At 37.0% G+C, this 12362-nt stretch overlaps 1 protein-coding gene across 5 annotated transcripts in view; it reads right to left on the bottom strand.

Moving 5' to 3' along the window:
• Positions 1-12362, bottom strand: part of NOX4 (NADPH oxidase 4) — a 159940-nt gene that overhangs the window by 118733 nt on the left and 28845 nt on the right. For all 5 annotated transcript variants that reach the window (XM_055091469.1, XM_055091467.1, XM_024131659.3 and 2 more), the window contains 2 exons: positions 10074-10171; positions 6379-6406 (listed from right to left, as the gene is read on the bottom strand). In XM_055091469.1, coding sequence (XP_054947444.1) covers positions 6379-6406; positions 10074-10171 — 126 coding nt within the window. The remainder of the gene's footprint in view (positions 1-6378; positions 6407-10073; positions 10172-12362) is intronic.

Genomic DNA, 12362 nt, shown 5'->3' with positions numbered 1-12362 from the left:
GTTGACATTCAACCCCCTTGTTGTTTTGGTTTTCTCCACCATAGTACTAAACCCTCCTTACTCTCACCTCCCCGCTTTTACGGAACTAGTGGCTCCTTCAGTTTCAATGTCAAATAATTTCTTTTGGGCTTCACTATCTAGAATAATTTTCAAGAAAAAATAAACAAAACCTGAACCTTTCTAAAAACTGCAACTTCGAGTATAGAACAAAAAATGGTGAATTTGAAGAAAAAATTTACAGTGTTGATGTTTTAAGAACACTTGCAGACATATTTCCCCTCAGAATGGAAAACATTTTGAAATCAGTGCTTCTGATAGTACATAACATTTTTTAAAGTGTGTAAACATGTCAATTTTCAAAATTAATACTGACATAGTAGATTGCTACAAATCTAGTGTTAGCTCATACAGCACGTCCAAGATGAATAGGTGATATGCTTTATCAAAGAGTGAAAATCACAATAGCCTCATTTATTATTATCTTATTACTACTAAATAAAATATTCTGTCTATAAGTCACCTTTATTTACTCTTATAATCATACAAGCAACAATAAGTACTAAATGACCTAGCTGAGAGATTCCATCTTAAATCTTTGTAGAAAAGGTATTGAAACAATTCTGCCTCCAAAAGTATAGACATCCCCCCACTCTTCTTCTTGACAAGGAACCACCTATGAAACAGAAGGACCATCAGGGACTGTGAGCCACCAGCAGAAGCAAACAAGCTGGGGACAATATAAGAGCAACAGTGATGTGCACCATTAGGATCACAGAGGGTTTAGAATCATTGGAAAATAATATTAGAAATCCCAGTACAATAGAAACAAGTTTCCACTTGTAAAGGGACACATGAGAAATAAGGGAGTTGGTCTTTGGAACTTAATACTGGAGTATGCTCTCCTTTCACTCTTCCCAATACGCAGATTTGGAAGCCTAACAATCCTTGCCTTTCCCAGATGTGCCTAATCCAAATCATCTCTTCTCTACACTTCTTTTGTAGGGTACTCCCTTTCCCATTGTCTTTCCCATTGCCCCAGGTGAGTAATTACTTCCTAGGGGGTAAGAGAAGAGCAAGATAACTACACTAGTTCACACAAAAGGATGAATAGCACAGAAAAATACTGTTTAAAAAGAACAGCATGCCTACAAAATGACCAAGCTTTTCCACTCCCAAGAATTTACCCCCCCAAAACACAAACAAATATCCACCCCAAACTTGTTCAAAAATGTGCATAACCACTTTATTTTTAATACTCAAGGCCTGTAAACAATTCAAATTTCCATCAACAGATGAATGGATAAATAATTGTTTATCTGTACCTGGAAAATTAACCAGCAGTTTACAAAGAAAGAACTGCTGATACATACCTACGCATATATGACAACACAGATGAATCACAAAATTTATTAGACTTAGTGAAAAAAGCCAGACTGCCCTCCCCCACCAAAACAACCTGAAAACACATAAGCTCTATGATTTCTTTTATACAACATTCTAGAAAATTCAGAGCATTCTTTAGTGATAGAAAGCAGATCTGGTTAGGAGGGGTAGAGAGCAGGACAGAATGATGGACATATTTGTTATCTTGATTTTGATCATGGTTTCACATGTGTATACGTAATATCAAAACCAATCAAGTAGCATGCTTTACATATGTATAATTCAAGAGTGCTTCAATTGTAACTGAATAAATTTAAAGAAAAAAAAAAAAGGAGGTCTGTCTCTCTGGCTTCAACTAATTTCACTTAAAATGTAAAATTTGTGGTTGGAGAGGCCTTTCCGGTAATTTTATTGAGGCTTCGTGAATGTCTACTGTGTCTACACACAACGTTTCCTATGTAGTCCTGAACATGCCAAGATTAGTTACAGAATGTCTGCAAATCACTTCATCAGGGCACCTGAAAAAACGGAGCATGTTTAGAACAAAGTTATAATTTCCAAAGGGTATTATTTAAACATTAATTCCTTGAGGTATTAATTTATATTACTCAAAAATGTTATAACCATTCCTTGAAGAATCACAGGGCACATTAATGTAAAGCTTCTGAGAAGTACTAAAGTCAAGAAACCAGTGTAAAATTGAACAGATACTTCCTCAAACATTTAATTAGAGCACACCTTTTAGAGCAGAACATGGAAAACATACTGGAAAGACTTAGAGAGGGTGAAATAGTTGACCTCAGTCATTTGAATTCAACATGGAGTAGAGGCCCCAGACAGCCTGGGGTATGTATGTATATTCTGGGATTGCGGTCCTGTTACTGACCCCTAGGCCAAACCCCTAGCTCACTGAATCTCATCTGTAAACTGAGGATCAATTCAATGCTTCTTAAGGTTCTTTCAGATTTATGAAGTTAACTTTTTTATCTAAAGAATTCATTTTTCCTTTCTGTCTCCCAGAGGTACAAAAGGAACAGAGTTTGTAATTTATAGAGTAATAGACTTCAGAGCAATGAAGAAGAAAAACTGACTTATAATTAGCAATGAAAAAAAAAATTGCAATTATGGTGGTCAAAAAAAAAAAGGTGGGGTGGGTAACTTAAAAACCAAAGGGGCAGGGCTTCCCTGGTGGCGCAGTGGTTGAGAGTCCGCCTGCCGATGCAGGGGACACGGGTTTGTGTCCCGGTCCGGGATGATACCACATGCCGCGGAGCGGCTGGGCCCGTGAGCCATGGCCGCTGAACCTGCACGTCCGGAGCCTGTGCTCCGCAACGGGAGAGGCCACAAAAGTGAGAGGCCCGCGTACCGCAAAAAAAAAAAAAAAAACCAAAGGGGATTCTGGGGGGGAGATAAATTAGGGGTTTGGGATCAACATATACACACTACTATATATATTGAATAAAATAGGTAAACAATAAGGACCTATTGTAGAACACAAAGAACTATACTCAATGTCTTGTAATAACCTATAATGGAAAAGAATCTGAAAAAGAATATACGTGTATACATATGTATAACTGAATCACTTCGTTGTCTACTTGAAACTAACATAACATTGTAAATTAACTATACTTCAGTAAAAAAAAGAAAAAGAAGCTACGGTTTTCTTTACTGGAATTAAGCAAACAGGTTGGCCAACCAATTATCTGGAATGTTGTAGAGAATATCTATGCAACAAGTAACAGAGTTTAAAAATAAATGACTTTTATCCATTCAGTGAATACTTTCTAGGCATCTGTACTGTACTGTTAAGTGCTAGAGGAAAAAATGAATCCTGCTCTAAAAGAAATCCCAGTCCAGTGTGGGAGACAGGGTAAGCGGGCAATTGCAACATAGGGTATTAAGTGCTGAAAGAATGCTAAGCATTGAGTGTTTTCGAGGTACATCAAAGGGCATCCTAACCTAGTGCTGGATGACAGCGCAGCCAAGTCCCAATAAATTAGCCTCTATTACCACACATATTCCAAGAGTCAGGAAGAACAGGTTAGAAATTATTGCGCTAGTCTAAGCTCACTGGGGAAAGTTACTTGCCAAAGTGTAGTACACTGTGAACTCTCAGTCTTCAAGTTATGAAGCAAAACCTATATTTGTTTCCTTAGGAAAAAAGATGCTTGTTATGTTTACTCTTATTACTCTTTTATCTATGCGTATTAGGTTAATTAATTAGTAGCCCTTCAAATGAATAATTGCACTATATTGCCATTTCTAGATGAAACTGAAAGATCATTTTCATCCATACCCAGATATAGTCAGAAATATACCATCTTGTATTCATTATCCTGTTTTTATGAACATAATTGGAGACATAATTGTATTTGTTTGTGAGGGTTTTTCTAATTAAAATTAGATACTGTGCATTTTATTCTCATCAAACAAGTACTACCAAATTTGGAGATATGTAGTAAGCATTATAAAACGTTTGAATAATTCAATCTATTAAACTTATTTTATTCTATAAATTCTTAATTGAAATGTCTTTAACATTTTTTATTAGTGAGTCTAAATCCCATATTTTATGTCACTTGTGCTGCCACAGACTTTATTTTCTACAAGACAACCTTATTTCTTAGGCCTAGGTTACACGGAAAAACTTTTAAAGACAGAGAGAGAGAAGACTCTATGTAACATTAAACAAATTAAAATTCAAGAACTATATCAACTAATAAAAAATATGCTTTATCATCAGAACATCTAAAAACATGTATGCATTTTTCATCAGGAACTTTATTCTTCCTAGGTATTGTGCCTGACAATATTCAAAGATAGCTGTGAAATAGACTCAGTCAGAGATGTATTCATAACACAAAGTTGGACTAAGTGAATTCAAAGTTGGACTAAGTGAACAGTGTCACTCATCCCATTACCATCCTTAGATTCTGCTTTGCTCTCTCACTTGCTACTATTCGGTGGGGTCAGCCTGACGCCTGAGGAGCTCTAGCCTCATACTTAAGGGGGGGTCTGTGTCCCTGTGAAGTAGATGGCACCTGATGGCAAGCACAGTACTTCTTTCATGAAATTTTTTGGAACTAGGCCACTAAAGTGATGCTGACATGCTGATTTTGGATAATTCAAGTTGTTTGTATCGACAGAAATGCCACACAAAATATTTTCTCTGCATGCCCTACGGGCATCCCTTTTCCACCCTGGAGAAGCTCACCTTTGAGTGGAAAACACAGTATATGTAAGGTAATAATTATTCTACAGTATATGCAAGGAAATCAATTATTCATAGTATTTTCACTATGTATCTTTAGGGACCCAGGGCAAGAAGGGACCAGCTCTACTTAGTGAAATTTGGCAGAAATCTGTGCATGATACGCATGTCAACTGAGACTTAAAGGATAGGCAAGAGTTGACCAGCTGAAAAAAAGAGAGTAAGAGAGTAGGTAAAAGGTAGGTAGTGGTGAGAAGTTATGCTCAAGAGTATGAGATGCTCACTAAAGGGTGAAACAGTGGTGGAAAGGTTAATAAAACATATTGGCAGGTCCCAACCTGGACTCTCTCTAGGCTGGAATCAGGAATTTGTGTTTTTAAGTATCATCTTTACCTAGCCCAATACACTCATGGGAACTTCTGGGAAAGAGCATTGGATGATGGTGTTTTAAGCTAGGTTGAGAGATCACCTACTTATAAAGAAGTATTAATTTTACTAAGTTTCTTAATGTAATATCTTTATCATATAAGAAATCTTCTTATATCTTTGTAAACTAAACTTTTTTAAGCATTTCAAATGTTCCAAGTCTTCAACTATACTCTGTGCTGTACAAGATAATATTAAAACAAAATTCTTGTTTATTTCTCTTAAAATGATTCATATGAACCAAAAAATACATTGATTCATACATTAAGTTTTGTTTTTCTGCTTTTTCTCCCTTCTACTTCTCACCCAATTCTTAAGGCTTAAATAAAAACATGTTTTCAATGAGCAAATTTGTAAACAAAACTAAATTGTGTTCCTAAAGAGAAAACTGAAATGAGTACTTTGCAAATGGCAAGCATCATACATTCATAGGCAGAAAATATATATATATTATCAATCTAAATATGTAGTTGTGACATGGAGGGGGAAAACACCCCAATTATTCTTATTTTCACCATAAAATTGATTCAAAAGAAAAACAATGCATTTGACAGAGCCATGCCTCAGTCCCATATGCAATTCTGATCCTTAATAAGGCAGTACAGCCAAACCTTTATGATAGACCATCTCTGCTACACAATCGTCCTTATCCCTGAAATACAAGTTAAAAATCCCTCCAATCCAGTTTCCTTTTCATTATTATAAGTGTAAGGTTGAGAAAAAGAAGAAAATAGTAAGAACTGTACTAACATCAAGGCAAAATTTTGAGATGTTCAAATGTGCTTTAACAAATGAATAGTCTATACTGAGATTTCATGGACAATATGTTTGAGAAGGAAAAGTAAATTAGAAATGAGAAAGAAGACATTTCAAGAAAGATAACTTATTTTAATGACTGTTTCTCCTCTTTTTCCATGGGTTTTAAGATCACAAAATATCCTACTAAATTACTGAATTAGAAGAACTACACTGACACTCAGAGTGCTTGGTGTTTCTTTCTAACCCTTGAGGACAGAGAACTGGTCCATATGTATTATCTCCAATAGTACTTGCCAAAGCAGTGGGCACATAGCAGGCCCTCAATAAGCATAAGGCATTATGTTACTTCCTTTGAAAGAATATATGAAAGGCAAATGCATTTGCTTACTTTTACTCTTCATTCATCTGAACCCTGACTGTTTGCCCTGTCCCTCTGTTTTCATTGCAACTGTATGCTTGAACTCCTAATCATTTGTTCTCATATGCAAATTTTCCATGTTATATTTTAGCATATATCTAAATGCTGTGTAATTTGATGATGCTTATTTTCCAAGATTTCCCTGAATCTTCAGAAGCAGAAATGAGTAACAACTTACCAGTTGTGAAGAGAAGTTTTCTAGGATCCTGAGAAAAAGGAAAAAAAAATTGACTGAAAAATAAAACACTGAAAACATAAAATTCTGCAATGAGTCTGAGAGAGATAAGAGCCATGCATTAGGTATGTAAGAGACTGTTCTCCCAATAGAAATAAGACGCAGTTGAATTTCATAATGTTTTTACGATATCACAGGAGATTATAATACATACAAAACCCAATTCCAAGAAGTTTAGCTATCTGAAAAAGGAAGAATATTGTATGAAGAGTCAGAAAGCCTAGGCTTTCATCTTCATGGCCAGTTATAAGCTATTATAAGCTAGTGGCAGTGGCCTGAAGCCCACCCTTTGACCATTTTGGGGCTCAATACCTTACCTATATTGTGGAAACGTTAATATATACTCTATCTACCACAATTGCCAAACTGCACCTAACGAGTGTCAAGACAGTGAGAATCGGGCTTCCCTGGTGGCACAGTGGTTAAGAATCTGCCTGCCAAGGCAGGGGACACGGGTTCGAGCCCTGGTCTGGGAAGATCCCACATGCCACGGAGCAACTGGGTCCGTGAGCCACAACTGCTGAGCCTGCGCGTCTGGAGCTTGTGCTCCGCAACAAGAGAGGCCACGATAGTGAGAGGCCCGCGCACTGCGATGAAGAGTGCCTCCACTTGCTGTAACTAGAGAAAGCCCTTGCACAGAAACGAAGACCCAACACAGCCAAAAATTAATTAATTAATTAATTAATTTAAAAAAAAGACAGTGAGAATCAAAAGTGATAAAATATGTGGGGGGCATTGTACTGTGTAAATTCAGTACAGAGAATACTAACTGAGAACTAAAATGTTTCAAAGGCTACTGTAAAAAGAAGTGATGATATTCAAATAAGGAAGACAGGTTCCTGCTACTCAGAAATATAACACATTAATATTGTTATTATAATATTTCCTTTAAACTACATTCTTGTGGTATAATGGACTGAAGTCAACTCCCTTTCTGTCTTCTGGAAAACTTTAGATCAATTCCCAGTAGAATATGGATTAATTTTTCATCCTAAGGATGCCTAATATTGCACAACTTCTGAATTTCTTTCCTCATGCCTCCATTGAATCTGGGGTCAGGCCAGGCTATATACAAAGTAGGAAACCATTTATATGATGCAATTTTAGGGGTTTTGAACAAGGACCATTTGCCCAAGAATAGCTCCTCATCCAGTTTAGGTCAAATGAATTCTACCATTGATGTTAGAAACATGACTAAAGGCTAATCTAGAGTAACCTAATACATAAAAAATTAGTAAAAATACAAAATGGACTGAACAAAGTGGTAATACCAGAAATATGAATAAATAACTATGGAAACTCAGAAGATGGAACAGTTAATATTGCCAGGGAATGAAGATGGACTAGAAGAAGAGCAAGAGACTGTTTCACAGATGACAAGATGAGGCCAACTGAGCTAGGCCGTCAGGAATGCACCACCATCACAAACTGGAGGATGGAGGGGTCATTGGAGATGTGGAGAAGACAGAATGAAAGCACAGAGCAGAACAATAAGGTGCATGTCATAAACCCATCATTTTCAGAGACAATTCACAGAAGAATATAATCGTTTATATATGTAATATCTGTGTGTGTGTGTGTTTGTGTATGTGTGTATTTTTTCATCTTCATCTAGTACATGGCCTGGTACCTACTAGGTACTCAAAAATATTTATTACAAGAAAGAAGAGAGGGAGGGGAAAAAAAGGAAGATATGAAGGAAGAAAAGGAAGGAAGGAAGGGGAAAATGTAAATTGAGTTAGCATTTTTCATCCATCAGATCAGCAACGTTTTTTTACAAACAAGTGAAGTGTAGAAATAAGCATTCTGATAAAATTGGTAGAGTGTATCAACCGGTGAAGCTTTTTTGGAAGGTAATTTGTCCATCAAAACTAAAAATGTACATAACTTTGAAACCAAAATTCTACTTCCATGAATCTGCCTAGCAGAAGTGTACAAAAAAATTAATTTATTGGCATGCAGTTCATGACAAAAACTCGGAATCAAGCTAAACATCTGTGAATAAGGAAAAGGCTAAAAATAAATTATGGCATATTCATATGAAGAGGATGAGGTAGATGTATACTTTCTGACATAGCAAGCCACAATACATATATTTACAAATTGCTGAAGAATATATATCATAAAATACCACTCAAAATATCTTATAAGAAAACATAAAATCATTAACTACGGCTAGTTTTGGAAGAGAAGCTTTTGCTTTTCATTTACTTGGGAGTTTTAAAATATTTTCCATTGAGCCTATATCTCTCTTAAAGTGAAATAAATTTAGTAACTAGCAATCTTAAAATGACTAAAATATTGAAATATTAAGCAAAAGTATATTGTAATAAAATGATAAGATTATTGTAGTTATTGAAGACATGAATTTAGAAAGCAAAAGAGAGAAGCGAAGAAGGAAAAGATAAAAAAGGAAAGCGCATGGCGGGAGTAAGACACAAGTAACCCCACGTGATTTGGGCAGAGGAGGATAGAGGAATGAGAGAAGTGACGGGAGACAGGGAGAGATGGAAGCTCTGCTCTGAAATCATTACATGTGAAGAGCTTCCACCGTCATGCTAAGGAGCTAGACTTTTCCATGGTTCTTAATGTTAGGTGCACTCTACAATCACTAGTGAGCTTTTAAAAAATATTAGTGCCTGGCCCTAACCCAGATCAATGAAATTACATTGGTGTTTTAAAAAAATACTGGTATAGTTATGGGATTTATCCAGGGCTGCTTGTTATTTTGGTTTCGTGATTTATGTCTATGCTTGTTTGTTGTTACTTTGACCTTTGTTTTGTTTTGGGAGGGGGGGTCAAGCACATGGTCACAGCAGTATTAATCTAGAGAACTCTGGTGATATGTAAGGGGAAGATGGAGAACAATCCATTAAGTCACTACCACACTTAGCAGAATGGGGTGGGGTTCTGATCACATGGTACCCTGAACATTTCGGTGTTCATGCAGTCTTGGCTTTGGGAATCAGAGGCAGCCTGAGGACACGATGAAAATGCCGAGGAACACGCACCTAACTAGGGCTGTGCGTGTGTTGTTCATTGGTCCAGCCCAGCACCCTGTACATATAATTTCATTTCATGGGCAGCTTCACATGGAGAAAAGCACCCCTAAGTTAGATACTGCCCACTATAGAATTCAGCTCAAGGTCACCTACTATAAGGATTAAAAACAAAATAAAACAGAGTAAAGCGTTAAAACTCAATAATATTTTTAAGTCAAATCAACTGATGGTCCAGGATCCTCAAATAGTCAACCTTCTTTTCTGCCTTTTTTCCCCCAAAGCACTGTATGAGTTACTGAAGGATTTTTACCCTGTAATGGCACTGTCAACAGTCTCCACTGAGCGACAGGAATTAGACAAAAGCTGTTGGGAGGAAGAAGGCAGACCTGAGTGGCAACCTGAACACTGCAGAATATAAAAAGTAGACACTCTCTGAACTTTCATTTTCGGCGGGAGAGACTGTGAAATAGTAACTACCTATAGTTTCTACTGAAAAGAATAAAACTCAACTTGACAAGTGCATTTTAAAAGCACTCAAAAGGAGCAGCAAGGTACAAATTTTCTGTGAAAATCACAGACCCTCATTAGTCATCTCACGACGAGTGAAAGGAAAATGAGAAGACAGAGACCACCCACCTCATCTCGGTATCTTGCTGCGTTCAGTTCAACGAAATCCTCACAGTAGTTCACTGAGAAGTTGAGGGCATTCACCAGATGGGCGGCCACGTGCACACCTATAGAATCACACCAATCACTGGAATTTTCACATATGCTCTATAAGAGGGAGTTAGTTCCTCTCCTTAAGTAAACACAGGGTCACAATTTGACAGCTATGTGCGCAATAAAATGTTCACTTAAAACGGAAGTTTTAAAAGCACAAAGAATCTTAATTATAGACAGTTTTAGTATGAGAAATCATGTAAAGAAACAGAATTTTCAAAGGCTGGAATAAAATAACCCTAGTAAGTCAAGAGTTAGAAACACACATACACACACTGGCACACATGCACACACAGATGTGTGTAATAATATGGGAATTATTTATTCATTTAAGCAGCTCCTGAATACAATAATCCCCCCTTATTCACTGTTTCACTTTCTGCAGCTTTAGTGACCTGTGGTCAACTGTGGTCTGAAAACATTAAGTGGAAAATTCCAGAAATAAACAGTTTATGAGTTTTAAATTGCATGCTGTTCTGAGTGTAATGAAATCTCCACCCATCCCATTCCATCCCACCCGGGATGTGAATCATCCATCTGTCCAGCACATCCTACCTGTTGGTCACTCAGTAACTGGCTTGGTTATCAGATCAACTTTCCGGGGTTCTGCAGTGCTTGTGATCAAGTCGTCCTTGTTGTACTTAATAATGGCCCCAAACTGCAAGAGTAGTGATACTGGCAATTCATTTATGCCAAAGGAAGATGTAAAGTGCTTCCTTTAAATGAAGAGGTGAAAGTTCTCGACTTAATAAGGAAAGGACAAAATTTCGTATGTTGAGGTTGCTAAGATCCTTGGTAAGAATGAATCGTCTATCTGGGAAAGTGTAAGGAAAAAAGAAATTCGTGCTCACTTTGCTGTCACACCTCAAACTGCAACTCATGTTTAGTTAAGATGGAAAAGGCATTAAATTTGTACAATAAGATACTTAGAGAGAGAAGAGGGACCAGGTTCATGTAACTTTTATTACAATTGTTATATTTTATCATTAGTCATTGTTGTTAATCTCTAAGTGTGCCTAATTTATAAATTAAACTTTATTACAGGTATGTTTGTATAGGAAAAAACAGTATATAGGATTCAGTACTGTCCTTGGTTTTAAGCATCCACTGGGAGACTTAGAAAGCATTCCCCCACGGATAAGGGGGAACCACTGTACTTTAGATTTTCCACATCTTTTACTTCTCCCATAGCTCCAAACCTGTTATATATCTTGTATACTTCACTGACACTCAACCTAAAGTACAGGCCCATGAAAAGGCTTTTAACCAGTTAACATTTTTCACAATCCACAGATTCAAGTCATAGTGTTTAAACCCAAGAGCAAAAGTGTTGGTAACCACTTCATGGGACAAAAACTCAGGAAGATGATGATCAGCATTTAATAACCTACCTACAATGGCACAGTAATGAGTAGTCAACCAACTTAGAGATAAGAGTGTTAGGAAGTTATTAGAGAGTTGAAGACAAATTCATTTCGGCATGGTCAGGGAAAAGAAAATTATCTTGAGAAGTCTGCACAAGAAAGAAGCTAATGACATTTTGCACAGAAATGTAATACCCTCCTCCCTTCCCAACCTTTCCTTGTAGGTGAAATAAAGTTAACATTAACAGCACATTGTAATGTATGAGAAAGAACAATATTTAATTAGCTAGAAAACCTGTTTTCTTGGCCACATTGCTTGCCTACTAATGCCTCAGTTTACTTCTCTGTAAAATGGTGATGACAGAAATAAGAGACTTAATGAGATAAGTGAACCTAAATTGCTTAGGAAACTATGACAATTTACACTGATATATGGAGTGTTGAGATTCAAAAGAAGACATGGCCTGGAAACTAGAAAATTCTATGACCCCTCCAACCTAACATACGAGATGTACATAGGCAAGCCAAGAGTTCCAAATTACACACAAAGACAAATGAAAGCGAGAGAGAAGGGCTAGAATGCTAAATAACCTAAAAGTTATTTAAAGGATTAAACTACTGCCAGTGACCAAACTAGAGGAAGGAAAAGGGTCCCATAAAAAAATGGACAGGGCTAGTGGGAAGCAGCTACATAGCACAGGGAGATCAGCTCGGTGCTTTGTGACCACCTAGAGGAAACTACTGCCAGTGACCAAACTAGAGGAAGGAAAAGGGTCCCATAAAAAAATGGACAGGGCTAGTGGGAAGCAGCTACATAGCACAGGGAGATCAGCTCGGTGCT

Source organism: Physeter macrocephalus, chromosome 16 (genome assembly GCF_002837175.3).
Source record: "Physeter macrocephalus isolate SW-GA chromosome 16, ASM283717v5, whole genome shotgun sequence".
Classification (NCBI taxonomy): Eukaryota; Metazoa; Chordata; class Mammalia; order Artiodactyla; family Physeteridae; genus Physeter; species Physeter macrocephalus.
The sequence above is the reverse complement of the archived record's forward strand: the minus strand, read 5'-3'. Positions and strand labels throughout refer to the sequence as shown.